Source organism: Alligator mississippiensis, chromosome 4 (assembly GCF_030867095.1).
Source record: "Alligator mississippiensis isolate rAllMis1 chromosome 4, rAllMis1, whole genome shotgun sequence".
Taxonomy (NCBI): Eukaryota; Metazoa; Chordata; order Crocodylia; family Alligatoridae; genus Alligator; species Alligator mississippiensis.
In genome coordinates this window covers 209,183,614-209,199,876 of record NC_081827.1, presented here as the reverse complement: position 1 = coordinate 209,199,876, position 16,263 = coordinate 209,183,614, and the positions used below count along the sequence as shown (strand labels likewise).

At 43.1% G+C, this 16,263-nt stretch overlaps 1 protein-coding gene across 5 annotated transcripts in view; it reads right to left on the bottom strand.

The window, feature by feature from the left end:
* The window catches only part of LNPK (lunapark, ER junction formation factor), a 64,740-nt gene that overhangs the window by 25,279 nt on the left and 23,198 nt on the right, over nt 1–16,263 (bottom strand). For all 5 annotated transcript variants that reach the window (XM_019480566.2, XM_019480565.2, XM_019480568.2 and 2 more), the window contains exons 7-8: nt 8,672–8,755; nt 8,535–8,586 (exon numbers count right to left, since the gene is read on the bottom strand). In XM_019480566.2, the coding sequence (XP_019336111.1) occupies nt 8,535–8,586; nt 8,672–8,755 (136 nt within the window). The remainder of the gene's footprint in view (nt 1–8,534; nt 8,587–8,671; nt 8,756–16,263) is intronic.

The window sequence follows — 16,263 nt, the reverse complement described above, 5'->3', positions numbered from 1 at the left end:
ACAAAATAAAGAAAAGTTGGACTGAAGGTTTATGTAAGGTTGCAATGTGCAACAGCAAAGACCAACAGCATTCTGATTAATATATTTAATTGTCAACTCAAATATAAATCTATGTTCTCATATATAAATCCTAGTATGCAAGGCAATAAATTAAAAAGTACCATTTGGTTAATTACACACACTCAGAGAATAAATTCTCCAATAGAACATTAATAGTTCTATCTTTGTTCTTTAACCAAAAGGTTGGATATAGTAATTATTAGAAATCAACCATGTTTCCAATTCAAAACATGAATAGACCAATCACTAGTTCATCTTATACCTTACATTTCTACGCATTTAGTTTTCATATGATGTGAAACTGTTTTACCGATCATTAAGCTATTCAGAGGAGGTATCATGGAACTATTGGGGATTTTCCAGATTAGATCATTTGGATGGTTCATTCTGGCCTTAACCTACAATTTCGTTTTCCAAATTTCATCCACAGATCCACTGCTCTACTGACCTCTACATCAGTATTTTGTCCTTGATTGTTACCACAGCACGAGCACATTGAAAAGGAATAAAGGTGCTATGGTGGCCCCCTCACAAACAATTTTTTTTTTTTTTTTGAGAGAGAAAAAGCACACTCAGGCCAAACTATATGCTGTACTACTAATGTGACAACGATTTAGAGGGACCTCTTCACCCAGCAAAAACTCCCCATTGACACCAGGAGAATTTATCTAAGTACTGTGTATTGAATTGGGCTTTGGACATTACAACAATTTATGGCAGAATTGAATATCCTTTGACCTGGACATACATGAACCTGCTTACCAAAAAAAAAACCCAAAAAACACCACACTTGAAGGGTCAGGAACAGATCTTATACTGAAATGACATTTTTCCTCCCTGACCCTGATGAGCACTGACATAGTATTTTTAAAAACAGCTGTTATTGCAGCCAGCCAATCTGGATTGATTGTACCAAATGCAACATTACTGATGCAAACAGATTACTCGGCCCTCTTTCTGCAATGGACCAGATTCAGGGCCTGTCTAGCACAGAGCTCAATTTGGTCTAGTGCAGGGGCGGGTAACCTACAACCCCCCAGATGGACCAGGCCTGCAAAGAGGCTGGATCCAGCCCAGGACAGTCCAAGCCAGCTCAGGGTGACATGGAGTTGTACTGAGCCATCCATTCCCTTCAAAGACTTCCCTGATTTCTCCTGCTTGCACCTACTATCTCTGCTCAGGGGCTGAGCAGGCAGACATGCAACTTGAGATATCCAGGGAGGAGCAGAGATTCGAAGCCTGAGGCAGGGAGCCAGGTATTATGGGCCAGCCTGGGGCAGAAAAACGTTGCCAATTGTACCACAGCTACACTGATACCAGAAAGCAAGATCAAAGCTCGTTCAGGTATCACCACACTGTAAAATCCAAGACTAATGTTGGATGTATGGCCTATGCTCTTTCAGAGGGCAGATACAACAGTCTGAACAGCTGATGGTTGGTAGTGTTCTGCTTTTACAGATGGTCCAGAACTCTGCTGGCAATTGCACGACCACACAGGAATAGGCTTCCCAAACTTTGCAGACTAGAGGCTTCCTCCTTCCAAAGGAGGCTTCTACCACACATAGGTCTGCATATTAGAAAAGGAGAACATTTTTACTCAAAAGCCTCTTTATGGTCATGCAGAAAGCACTTTCAATTGAAGCAACAGGGGCAAAGCTAGAATTCCAGGGAAAAGGAATATTTTGGCCTATGACCCTTTCAACTTGATAATTAGACTAGAAAACATGGTTACTACCAGAATGAAGCAGAAGAAAGATATTAAAGTTCTATGGAACTTAAATTAGAAGAATCTCTAGATTTACAATATGAACATTGACATCTCATTACAAACAGAGTGATGATATGAAATGGGTTCATTGCCACCTTGACACCAGGTTACCAATAGATTACTTCCTTTAGGAAACAGTCCGTTTTCCATGATATTCAAGAATTGAGAGCGCTCTATGGAATTCTGCCTTTCCTAAATAAGCTTCTACCTGTCTTCTTTCAAGATGAATTATCAGCTAATATTTTTCAGCTGTAATTGGCTGGGTTCTATATATTTCTCAGTCTTTGACAAATGTAATTCATCAGTACTGAATTATCAGCACTGAGTTACAAGAGCATTTGTGAAAGTTCCATATTTCAATAATTAACAGATACGATCCACCTGACAATTCGATTAAACTGTGTGTACTATTTTAATATGGTAGATGCTTACGGCTAAGGTATCTACATGAAGGAGAGATCTGTAGCCAATTGCATTTGTTCATATTCAGTATCCTATTATCCATGATGCTGCAAGCCAGAGCTATGAAAACTAAACCACATAATGAATTGTTTTGGACAAACTCAATTTTTGGGGGAGGCTAGATCATTTAGGTCCAAATTCTGCAATTATTCATACTTATTATTACCGACTTGTACGAACAGGCTCATTAGGCTTACTCACACAAGCAGTGATCTGATTAATACAGAACTAGGTGTTTTTCCATTAAAGTTAAGATACTGTCAGAAGAGGCAAAACATTTCTCATGTTCAGAAATACCATGCATTTCTTCTCCCTCTCACTCAAAAAAGGCTTTATTTTGCAGAGGAGAATATAAAAGTAAATCATTCCAATTTCCTTCTCTTTTGTGTTTTTGGTTACTCTGTGTACAAAACACATTAATCCTGATGTTTAAGGCTAAGTTATTTACTTAACAAGTACTTGCTACTGCATTAACTTCAAGTATTTAGGCCCAGATCCACATCAATATTCAGGTGCCCAATTACCACTGAAATCAGAGTCAGTTGGTGGTCTCAATAATTTTGTGGATCTGGCCCTTTGAGAAACCAGATTGCTAGGCCCTTGAGAATACTGAGTCTTTGCAGCAAACCATTATTCAGCAGTAGATAAAAGTTTCCATATTCAGCAGATCACAAACTGTCTTCTCTTCAACTGTCATGAACACAAAATTAAAAGCTGAGGCTAATCCAATCACACTTTCAAGATAAAGTATCCTCCTTTCAAAAAGAACAGGAATCAGAAGCACAAATATTTTCAGTAACTGAATGAATTCTGCTGCTTAACTGCATGGGTGTCTAATGCGAGCAAAGAGAAAACGAAACAAACCATGATTAATGTTTTCATATCATTCTGACAATTTGCATTAACTTCACTAAACCAAATTCATGAAGTTATGCATATATCTTATTAATATCGGTTTGATATCTAGTAGCCCCAGAGGCACTGCACAGAAGAAAAAATTATTTGGGCTTAGCCTCCGCTACTTTGTACAAACAAAGCCAAAATTGACAACTTAAAGACTCACTTTTGTTACCAGAACTTTAAGTGAAGTACAAACATGAAGAACATTCTGGTATTTTTCAATTTAAATTATTCATACTTAAAGGAATGAAATCATAACAGTAACTCTTCCTGTTAAGCAACGGCTGACTGGATCAATCCATAATGCCTTTGAGCTTATGAATAAGAGAGACTGGACTGTAATATTAATTTTAACAGGGGCACAGATTTTTTGGGGGAGCAAAATTTGCCATATTAGCACCAAAAAAAATATGTGAATGCAGAAACCACAAAGGTATTGCTTTGCACACAGTGTCTTGAACTATTAATATGACCCCATCAAATAAGGTATCATTTTCACTGTATGCTGCATCCTTTTCACCAAAAGTTAAGATCAGTTCATGAAAGATACCACATGCTGAGACCAAGCTTTTACCCTACCTTGGAGCACTGCAAGAATGATGCATAAGCATGCTACTTTATGCCATATAAAAGTACATGTACACATGAGAATCCGGGTAGCCAAAGGCAGGCAACTTTGCAACATTTAACTTGGCTGGGATGATAGCTGGGGATGGTCCTTGCTTTGAGCAGGGGATTGCGCTAGATGACTACCAGAGATCCTTTTTCAACCCTAATTTTCTATGATTCTATGAACATGGCTGGAGAGGGGTTACCTTAACTAACTTCCAAGTTTCTACAGCATGCGCCTACCATTATATCACCTTTAGTACAGGTTCAGGAGAAGTAGTTAAAGTTTTATATATAAATTTAAGGTGCAACAAGCTCACTCAAAATGTATCAGGATCCTAAATACATCCACTGCCAATGGCCTCATTTAATTAAACTTTTAGCTGAAGTTAATTAGAACTGCTGTCACTGGAAAAAAATGAATGGTTCTTCATAGGAAAAAAAAAATCCAGAAAAATATTTTGACCCTTGAGCAACAAGCAAAGAAGCATACTGTTAACTCATAACATGAAATGAGCTGCATGCCTACTAAAAAACGCACCCTGGTTTTCTACAAGAAAGTTAGGCTCACAGACTGACTACATGTCGTTAATCCGATGTCATATTAAATTGATATACCACCAATCCAATTTTCTTACAGCAGTTTGGGCCACAAAGCTTAGAGAGCTGAGGACCACATTTCTGGGCAGTTTGTTCTCTCCTCATAATTACTTGACTTTTCAACATAGTTCTTGCGCAACTGTTAAGTGAACTCAGAGCTGTCCAATGGGGCAGTGTGAAGCTTCAGTAGCCAATTCGATTTGGAGGAGATTTGGCCCGATTCACAGACCGAATCTCCGAATCCAATCAGAAGACCATGTAAAATCTCTGAAATCGATTCGAAGCATCCAAATCAGTTTGGAAAAACTTCGGAAAAAGATTCGGCCAATTAGGAGATTCGGACATAGACTAAACAGAGAGCTGACAGTTGCCCCTAGCTGGTAATTCTGTTGGGGTAGGGGAAGGAGGGAAGGATTGGGGCTGGGACAAGCTGCCCAGCCAGGGCGGAGGGGGAGTTACTTGGGGAGGGGGAAGGGGAGGTACAGGATGCAGGCGCGGCAGCAGGGCAGAGCCCCCACAGCTCCCCCTGCTGGGGCAGAAGCAGGCACAGCCAAACGAGATGCAGGAGAAGCCCCCATGGCTGTGCTGCCCAGCCCCATCCCCCACCTGGCCCCAGCCTAGTCTTGACACTTTTTTTTTTAAATCCCCACACTCACCGGCTGTAGCAATGGCAATTAGGGCCTCTGGGTGCACGTGGCAGAGCCCTCCTGTGCAGTGGGGATCGTGTCTCCCCCCCCCCCGGGCCTGGCACCCGCACAGCAGCTGCCCCATGGCGCAGGTGCAGCACATCTCGGCAGGGCACTGCACACTGTCTGGGAGCTGGGATAGCTCCACCTGTCAGCCGGAGCTCCCGGTTAGATTCCCCAGCTCTGTGATCATTCTGCCAGCTCTTCCTTGGGGGGCATGGTCCCCAGATCTGCTTGCAGGGTTTCAGCAGGTTGCTGCTACCAGCTGGGGAAATAGCCTAGAGCCACTGCCATCATCCATCCCGCATCATCCAGAGGCCCATGCCCCTCAGGAAGAGCTGGGGGAAGCGAGCAGAGAGCTGGAGGAAAGACTGGGTAGCTGGAGAAATCGAACTGGGAGCTGAGGGAATGTTCAGGAACCTGAACATTCCTCCAGCTCCTGGCTGCTTCCCCAGCTGCCGGTTTGATTTGCCTGGGAGCTGGGGTGGCTCCACGTGTCAGCTGGAGACCTGCACTGCTCAGCCCCAGAGGCCCCAGCTCCCAGGCAGCATACGACACCCTGCCAAGCTGCACTGCACCCACACCATGGGGCAGCTGCCACATGGGTGCCAGTTGGGGGGGCGATCCCTGCTGCCCCGCGCTGCACAGTGGGGGCTCTGCCACAAGTGCCCAGAGGCCCCAACGCAACTCCTGTAACCAGTGAGTGCAGGGCTTTCCCCCCCCCACCTTTTAATTAAAAAAAGTGCCAGGACTAGGCTGGGGCCAGGCGGGAGATGGGGCCGGGCAGGGCAGCCATGGGGGCTTCTCCCATGGCTCCCCCTGCCCAGGGAGAGGCAGGCACAGCAGGAGCCATGAGAGAACATGCAGCATCCCAGCTGCGCCTGCCTCTCCGATCCAGATCTCCCTGAATCAATTCAGGACAATGATCCGAATCAAATCACTGTCCTCCAAATCGGCTGAATCCGAATCAAATACTTCCCTATTCACACAGGCCTACCGTCTCACTCATAGTTAACTCAAGGCCCACAGGCTCCCACAGCCTTTACCTCCTCAGCCCCCTGCACTTCTCCCCAAGGGTTTAAGTCACTGCTCCCCCTGGTCTTTGGGGCCTCTCTCTACCCCCTAACTCCTGCTGCTACCATTGCTCCCTCATACCTGAGGCCACTGGGGTCACCAGGCTCCCCCTCCCTCCTCCAAGGATTTGCTTCCTGCCATTTTCCCTGGGGACCATCTGGTCTGCAGTCCAGGGGCAATGCAGCTGACAGCTGCTCAGATGTTGGTCAGCCCTGATCTAAGTGAAAGAATCATGACAATTAAAGGGTACGAGAGGCTCCAACTTGCCCAGATGTTGTAAATGCTACAAGAATCAAGATCAAGTCAAAAGGTCCACCTGTGCTTAACAGCCCATTGGGCTAGCATGATTAAGGCACACATTTCTAAAGCCAATAAATAGTACATAGGGGAGCAATGTGGCTAGCATCAAAACCAGCTGCCTTTGCCTTCCTAGTACAAATGACTTGATATTCATTTGAAGGTAAGTGAACTGAGGATACTCATTACCATGACTCCAGAGAAGGACTTGGAACTTCCCCTTCTAGAGAGATAGTGAGACATGTTAAGGATTTTGCCACTGCGCCTTGGCTACAAGAACCCCCTGATGAAACTGCTGTGTGCCAGTAGATAAGAGATCCAAAGGGTGCATTTTGGTCTTAAAAAAAGAGAGCGAGAGAGAGAGATGAAGAGATAAAAAAAATTATGAACAGGACAGCAAAATAGTGGGGGAAAGGACCATAGTTTGCAGAGAAGAAATACTCCTGGGCCCAGCATATCAGAAAACCAAGGAAGCAGGATTGCGAGACCACTATACTATCTTGTCATAAAAATGTTAATACCCTGCCGTGTCAATGTCAAGTGTAGAAAGCTGAGCACAAGTAACAGGAAGTACAGGTTTCATTCAACTGAAAAAGTTACAGCAACAACTTCGATAGTAAATTATAATGATTCTACAGACATTCAATATTGTTTGCCAGAAGCAGAAACTAAATAATTTTAAAGTAACCCAAATGATTTTAAAATTAGCTCAGGTAGGTCCATCTTTTCCTCTTACTAAACCCAAGAGATCACATAGAAGCATGGGAAACAATGGGAAGGAAACAGTGATTTAATTAAGTATGAGCCTTCTGTTCTCTCAAAAAAGTCCGAGGCTGTCATGCGAACATGAAAGATGTACACAAGTTGCCAACTAACACATGCTCCATTAGAAACTTGAGTCCTGCTGAAAATCCTGTCTCAGGTTCCAGTGTCTTGTAATGCACACTATCAGCTATTGGACTGACTTGTGTTAAAGGCAAACTAGTTCTTAAATTGACTGTAAACATTATTTTCTGGGTAATCTATCTTCAACTATAATCATACAAAATGCTTTTAAGTTTGAGGTTTTAGTGCTCTATAAAATATTCCACTGATTTCTGCACAAGCTTTTGTTATTTTCTCCTACATACCTGCACCCTCTCCCCCGCCTAAAGAAACAACCACCAAAAAGCCACAAAAAACCCAATAAAAGGGTTAGCCTCAAAGTTTTGACTAACTGAAGAAAAATAGGAATTGTTAAAAAAGCCTCCATCCTTGAATACACATTCAAATGAGACTGTTGACAACAATCCAGTTTTCTGAAGAAAGGTCTCAAAGAATTGTGAAGCCATGATTTCAAGTCTGGGACCTGAGCCTGTCTAGATCAGTTGCTCATCTCAGTCTGCCACCTCTCCAGCTGACCATTCAGGCTGGGCATAGGTGGCCAGAAACCTGCCTACTCTCTGCCACTGGCAAAGTCCAGCCAGGATCAGCTGATAACTCCCTCCCTCCCATATAAACCCCTGAGCCAGAGAAGGAAACACCCCGGGCAACAGAATGTAACCCCTATCTAGACTACCCCACTGTTCCTTGTGGCTTGTGCCTCTGCCCATTCTCTGCTGGACCTCTCAGGTTCTCAGCTTAGCTTGTTGCTTGACTCTGTGCTCTACCTGATCCTTTTTGGCTTCCTGACAGCCTGCCCTCAAATCCCAGCCTGCAGACTGACCTCCTAGGCTTCTAACTGGCCTATTCCTGGAATCTGCTTGTTCCACCCAACCCTGGTCAGCTTCTCAAACCCTGGACCTGGTCACCCACAACGTGTCTTGACATCAATGTATTCTGGAACCAGATTCTCACTGCATCAACATTAACTAGTTAAAAACATCCACCTGACCAAAAGAAGCATCATTCTTCATTTCTCAAATATATTTACTAACTATCAAATAAAGAACTTAGAGACAAAACCTAATGCTAATCCTCCCATCTCTAAGAAGTTGAGAAGCAGTCTAGGGTACAGGTTCTATTATAAACCAACCCTTGTGGTGGAACTCTCTGGTATAAATCTTTCATAAAGAGCTGCAACTTCATAAAGTTCTTACCTTGTCCAGGTCTTGGGGTTGTAGATGCTCCTTCAGATGGCAGTTCAACCTCCTGTCAATTAGTGACATTAGTATTATAAAAGTGCTTTTCTTCACGGTGTATTTTATAAAAATTAGCATTGACTCAAAATTCCTACCTTTGCCTTCTTGGATTCTGGATCAAACCTCTCAAGAATAAGCTTAGCAGTCTTGTAAGTTTCCTTTTCCATTACTTCTTCAAGCTAAAAACAAAAAGGTTTCACACAAGATAAACTTTGAAATACTGTTAAGAAGTCTATTTTTTCTGTTTATAGGCATTACATTAAAATTGCAGAAGTGTAAACCTTATTCAAATGGGGCATTACTGTGTGCGCACTTTTCGATTTGCTGCATTAAAAGGAAAAGAAATTTAGCTTTAAAATTGTTTCTAACCTCTAATATGTTATTTGTACTTAACAGCTTTATTGCAAGGAAACACCAAATATTGCTAATTGTTTACATATAATGAGGAAAATAATTACATGCACCAACTTCAATAATGGAATGTGCAAAAATCTATCAGCCATCATTATTGGAAGTTATTAGACATGACAAGCAAATGACAGGCAATTCCTCAGATTTATTTCCTCATAGCACTTAATGCTATTAATTTAAAGAAGGTCGTTAGCCAAGTGCTTTACAGAATAAAGTCTCTGTGCCAATTAACTGCTGTCAGCATCGATTTTAGATTATTTATTAGCAGAAGCAATTAGCTTGCTGCAAATGCTGTGAAAACTCACTAACTGGAGAACAGCCATGGAATTTGCTCAAATGACTTAAGGCTAGAATTCCATCTTTACAGTTAGCTTCAAATGGCTTTTCTGAAAAAAGTGAACATGTTAAGAATTTAAATAAAAAATATGGAATACTATGCATACTTTAGGGATTGTAATTAAAACATTTCATTATTACAGCATTTTATTTACAATGCACTCAAGTGGCTTTATAGCTAATACATGCACTTAATTAAAAAAGTAATCACTAGTAAAGTATCATTTTAGTGGTTAATAGCTAACATCAGAAGAAGTTTAAACTTTACAACAGATATTCATAGTTATGAGAAATAGCTAATATGTTCAGTTAAAATAAGATATTTTACAGAATCTTATGAAGAACCTTCTCGCTGAGATATGCCAACCAAGGGTCATATTTCATTTTAAACCATTTCACACAAAAGTTTAACTGTTTGGTTAAATAGTTGGAAACTTAGGGGACAAACAATTGCACCATGTTAAGAGGAATGCTGTTTACTGCTTCTGAGAACATCACAGATGATCCACTGTAACTCTCCTATTTGATCCCATTCCATGGTAAGAAAAGCTTAACCCTGGCAACTTAAGCATGTTCCATTTATGGAAATCATTTCTATTTTATGGCTAGTAGAAATTAACAGACAAAGCAACTGCAGTTGAAAACAAAAAACATGATAAACCCCTCCCCATGCTGCCAGAAGCTACAGTTGTCAGAGGCCAAATAATTCAAGTTCTCCCAAGCTATTATTTATTTGTTCAGAAATTTATTGACATGTGACTCAGATATCAAGACCACTACCCCATGGGTAGCATGGGACTGCTGAAACTTTAGGTTTCTTATCTGATATTCAGTGATAAGAAAACATGTTTATATAGTGTATCCTCATCCAGAAAGATCCCAGAATGCATGTAAATAAAACCCAGTATCATTCACAACAGAACTGCTTAACAGCTCATACAAACACTAGCAGCGGTCTCAGACAGAAAATGAAATGAGACCGCCCATTAGGGACAACAAACTACCAGGAATGATTAGGACAATAAAAAGCAATTCTCCAAAGTCAAATTTGAGCAGAACATTGGGGACAGCGTTTGTTGTGAGGATGTTGGGTTATTCTATCTTTAGCTAGACCAGAAATTAAGGCCTGACACACAAACTTAATTACATCCTCAGTCTTCCTAGGGAAAGAGAGAGGACCAGAAGAAAACTCATTCAGATCTGGCTTCCCCACAACTCTAGAGCTGTGAAACTAAAGTACAGTATAACCCAAATCATCCATATCCCATTGGTTCACAGCCCAAATTGCAGTGGCTTCCCAAATTAAGAACAATCTGTTCAGCTGTGTGCTGAGGTTTTTTTTGTTTTTGTTTTTTACTTTGAAGGGTACTGCTTCGCCATTCAGGCAAAACTCATTAGCAGTCTCACCAGCTGATCAGAGAAGTGGCATCTTTTGAAATAAAAGCCACTCCAACTCCTGAAGGACCTTAGCAGTCCCATACAACTATTTACTGAAGCTATATACAACCTCAACTACTTCTCAATCCCCATCTTGGCAGGTAAGGAACTCAACCCAGCTGACTATCCAGGTTCTAATGTACAAAGGTGTGGGGGTTGCGTTTGCACAGCCTTGGTACCCATGCAGGAAAGCCAGAAAGTCAAGAAAAAGAAGTCTTTTAGGAAGGCTTCTGTCCCCTCTATTTGCTTCAGGAACAGATTCCACTACTGGTTTAGTTTTCTTGTAAAATGGTCCTGGCTATTTGAGCTATTAGTACCAGCACATTACTTCTTCACCTTTCAGCTCTGTCCTGCTGCACACAGGGCATAATGAGATATTTATTTTCTTTTAGTAGCAGAACAGACTCTCCACTCAGTAAAGCAGGCTTATTCACCCGTAAGACATTTGGACCAAGTACAGACAGTCAAAAAGCCCAAGTCTGAATTGATTCATTCTTCACAGGTTAGTCTAAGCTGCATACACTGAACTGATAAGCAAGTAAGCAGACATTCACTTTTGATTCTGGAAATGCAGCCACATGCCTGCAGTGGCCCAGGCCAGAAGCTGGGGGATTTTATGGCGGGGTGAGGGGGGGTTGTGGGGGGAAGTGCAAAGCACCTTGGGATGCTGAGGGACCACAAGTTAAACTTCAATCCAGAAGGGATCTGGGACAGAAGTTCAATAAACTAATTTAACCTGAATCAGTTAAGTCTGAAACTACATACATCCAAGGTTCATTTTAAACCTTGAAAAGTGGTAAATGTGCATTTAAACTACTATGGTGTTACAGATTTGAACCAGTTTCCAATCATGTATATATACGTGATTTCTGTCTCTAGCCTTGGAGGTAGCTATCAATGGGAGTCAGATACCCAAACAACTTTGTGGATCTGGTCTTCAGTCTCACTTGCTAGAAGCATTGGCATAGCAACATGAAGCTAACAGCTGTATATTACTGTAAAGAGGGTGGAAAGAGGTGAAGACTTTTTCAAGTCTCCTCGTCTTCGGAGTACCTGGACTTCCACAGCTCCAACAAAAATATACAAATAGCAAAAGCCCATTCCTATCCCTTTTCAACGAGAGGAGACAATGATTATTTTTGTAATTTTGTTTTTAGATTTAACTGTTGCCCACAGATAACATGAAATAGCTATGAAACATCTTAACACAGTTTTAATAGACTATAAACCCAGAACTCTATTTTGAGATGTAAAATATTACTTTAGATATTGGGGCAGGAAGAGGTTCAGTTAATGCCTTACTGAGATCCAATCCCCAATCCCAACATGTGCGCAGGAGGCACTATTACTGGAATCAGGGATCTGACTCCAATCACACTACTGCTAATAGAGAGCACAGGGCATGTGCTTGTAAGTGCTGAGTTGGGGAAGGAAGTTATCCATTCCCGCCTGAGTTAACATCTGCCAACTCATGGGCTCTCTGCAAGGACTCCATGACAAGGGAGCCTTTCCCAGGAACCCGGTGGACATCTAAAAACCATATCCTCAGCTGGACTGCATACACATTTTAAAAGGTTCCAAACTGCCAGGACCCTGGGATAAGGGAAAAGCTCCCTGATCTATTGGGACTTTTAAAAACCGCACGTGCAGCCCAGATACATACATGATTTTTAGACATCCTTGCATCCCAAGATCAGAGACCCTCTCCCCTATACTGGGGTCCTCATGGCTGGGGATGTCTAAAAAAGTGACTTGCCTTTAGAAGTGCAAGACATTATCAAACTCCTTGCTCCACAGCTCCCAGGTAGCTGCTGGGTTGACTGGCTCCCCCAGGGCTCTCTGCAACCCAACATTTTACAATGCCTTGTCCTGCAACCCTCTACAAGGGTTGAAGGACAAGGCAGGAAAGGCTGCTGAGCAGGTTCCTGGTAGAGGGGGAGCTGGGAACCTTGCAACCTACTCCCCCCTGGCAGACCATTTTTCAGCACTGAGACTTGGGCTGTCCCAGTCTCGATGCCAACCCCCATCCCAATGCTAATGCTGACAATCAGTTAATTGTTAGCATCAGTAACATGCTACATATTCAGTCTATGGTGCTAGGCAAACAAGCCACAAATATTCCACATATTTTTGGACTACATTTGCAGTTGGTTTGCCATTTTATGGCACCCTAAATTGTCTGCACGTATAGTATTAATCACACTTTAAATGTAATATGTGCCAGGGGTCTTGAACTCAGAAATGAGATTCCCCCTTCAAATAACTTGACATTTTCTTAAAGTCCACCTCTCTCATTCAGTAATTTCATACCAAGTGGCGTGGTAGTTATTTCTGGCTCTCACCTTTTCTGCATTTTAGTATTCCAGCAAAACGCAAATATGTTACTGGCGATAAAAAGTTAAACTTAACCAGCAGTTGAACATGGTGACCAATTATACTCTAGGCCTGTGCCAATAGGGAAGTATTCAATTCAGATTTGGATTCGGCTGATTTGGAAGACAGTGATTCAATTCAGAGATTCAGATCACTGTCCTGAATCAATTCAGCCAAATCGGCTTTGGAAGATTTGGGAAGATTCAGCAATTCGGATCAGCTGGGGAAAGGCACGCACAGCCGGGTGGCTGTATGTTCTCCTGCGGCTACTCTGGCTGTGGCTGCCTCTCCCCAGGCAGGGGAAGCTGCAGGAGAAGCCCCCATGGCTGCCATGCCCAGCCTCATCCCCTACCAGGCCAAGCCTTCTGGCACTTTATATATTTATATAAAAATAAAAAGCCCTGCACTCACAGGCTGCAGCAGTGGTGATTGGGGCCTCTGGCCACTCGTGGCAGGAACCTCCCCCCCAACCTGGACAAGCAGCAGCAGGGCATAGCCCCCGTGGCTCCCCCTGCCAGGGCAGAGGCAGGCACAGCTGGGGGAGCCACAGGAAAAGCCCCCATGGCTGCCCTGCCCTGCCCAGCCAATCCGAATCACTACTATGTATATACAAATGCCCAGAGGCCCCAATCACTGCTGCCAGAACCCATGAGTGCGGGGCTTTTTTTTTTCCTATACATAAAAGTACAGGGAGGCAGGGCTGGCCAGGGCAGCCATGGAGGCTTCTCCCGCAGCTCCTCTGGCTGTGCCTGCCTCTGCCCTGGCAGGGGGAGCCAAGAGGGCTATGCCCTGGTGCCACTTGCCCCTGCCGGCACAGGGAGTGCGGGATGTAGGTCCGGGAGCGCTGGGAACAGAGGCTATGACCTGCTGCTGCTTGCCCCCTTCCACATGGAGTGAGCCATGCCCACATCCCACCCCCTCCATCCCCACACACACTGGCAGAACAAGCAGCAGCAGGGTAGAGCCCCCGCTCCCATGCCCCCCTCCCACACACCCCCTCACCAAGTAACGTGCCCCACCCCCCGGCTGGGCAGCTTGTCCCAGCCCCGGACCCAATCCCTCCCTCCCTCCCCCAACCCCAACAGACTTACCAGCTGCAGGCAGCTGTGTCAGCTGCCTGTTTAGTCTATGGCCAAATCTCCAAAGCAGCTGAATCTTTTCCAAAGCTTTTCCTAATCGATTTGGATAGTTGAAATAGATTTGGAGCTTTTAATTGATCTCCCAATTCAATTTGGAGTCGGAGATTCTGTCCCTGAAATTGGGCCAAATCTCTGACTCGAATCAGCTAGCGAAGCTTCACACAGCCCTATTATACTTTACTTTTTAGATTTCTCCAATACTGGAATCATGTTAGAATACACAGGATTAAGTAAGAACAGTCACTCTCAACTTATTTAGCTTTTTTCTAGGTATTAAAGGATCCACGATTTCTTCAAATGTGTTTACTCAGAAATTAAGACTTCTGACCTTCTCTTTTCATTAATGGAAATGTGAATGGGAATACGTATAAGGTATCATTTACTGCTTGAGAAAATGAATGCAAGCACAAGGGCTTAAAATTTGTAAAATCTGAAATTTCATTTTTTGGAAATCCATTATCAGTAAAACTGGTATAGCACAGCCATTGATAATTCATTTATAAATACACATCAACATGTTGACTTTTGTACTGTTCACTCAGGCTGAGACTGAACCACAAATACAGTTAAACTAGTACTGACCACTAGTTTATAAACAGCAATTTTGTGACTTTTCTTGACCTGTGTACATAATGCTATATTTTTAGAAGGATTCATAAATTCCATATGAAATATTTACCACTTTCTGCCAAAGATTAATATGCAGCTTACTGTAAGCTAGTTTACACAGCAAGTATCCAGCTCACAAGACTAAGGGAAATATCTGTATACCTTGATACCACTCAAACAGGGATTTTGAAACTATTTCACTAGATTGTCTCTTAAGGTGCGGTTAGTCTCATGGACCACATTCTCTTCCATGTATAATTGCATGGATTGCCACTTTTTCAACTGGCAATCAAATGGAATTCCTGTAGTAACTATATCAATTATATGTATGGAACAGTCATATTAGTAAAGCATTTTAAACTAATTTTAAATGTGATTTAGCTGCTGGAAGTTTGAAGAACTGGCACCATGTGAAAAACTCGCACTTCATCCTATCAGAATTGCTCCAAGTAGGTCAGTGTGAGGAACAATTGTACCCACAGAAAGGCAAACTCAGATCTTTTATATAACAGATACGGGTTAATACAGCTATTGTTAACTTCCACTATGAACTAAGGGAGTATACAAGGCCAAAAATGGACTGTATTTATTCAAATTCAGGATGGGACCCTCATCTCAGATTCAAGGACAAGCTGCAGGAGGGCAAGTGGCTCTGACTCTGGCCCCAACCCAGGATAGGGGCCAGAGTTGGAACCACAGCACCTGTCTGCCCCAGCCACCTACTTACTGCTGCTACTTGCCCTCTAGTTCCAGCCCAGGGCACAAAGCACATGATCTTTTCTACCCCTACCTTGCCACACTGTTTGCAGCAGTAGCAGCTCCAGCCTGGCTCCTGCTCCAACTCTAGGGCTGAAAGCTGCCACAACTACTGCTACATGGCCAGGCAGGGGCCAGAGCAAACATGTGCTCTGTGCCCAAGGTCACAGGGTGCCAGGGGGTGGGGAACAGAGGTAGGAGGGAGGGAAGTAGGGCAGGTGGCAGGATGCAGTCATAGGCACCATGTTCCAAGACATACAGGAACCATGGAGGGAGGAGAAAGAAGGTGCCAGGGCACATGGGTACTGCGAGGGGAACAGGAGGCAGCATGGGGCAAGGGTTACCTTGCCTACTGCTGTCTACTCCCCTACAGCAGAGGGGCGGGAGGAAAACCAGGGGTAATCAATTTAATATCACCCTCCAATAATTAGATTCTATACATGGATACAATGTTATAATTTTCCATGCATGGAATCTAATTATGGGAGGGGGTGCATCTTAAAATTCAAAGTCATCTTGAACTTGGGTAAGTACCAAATAATGGTCTGACTAGAGCTGAGCAAACAGTGTAGTGAACTTATCTAGCTTCTTATGCTGACATTTTATTAAGCAGGTAGAAAATATCT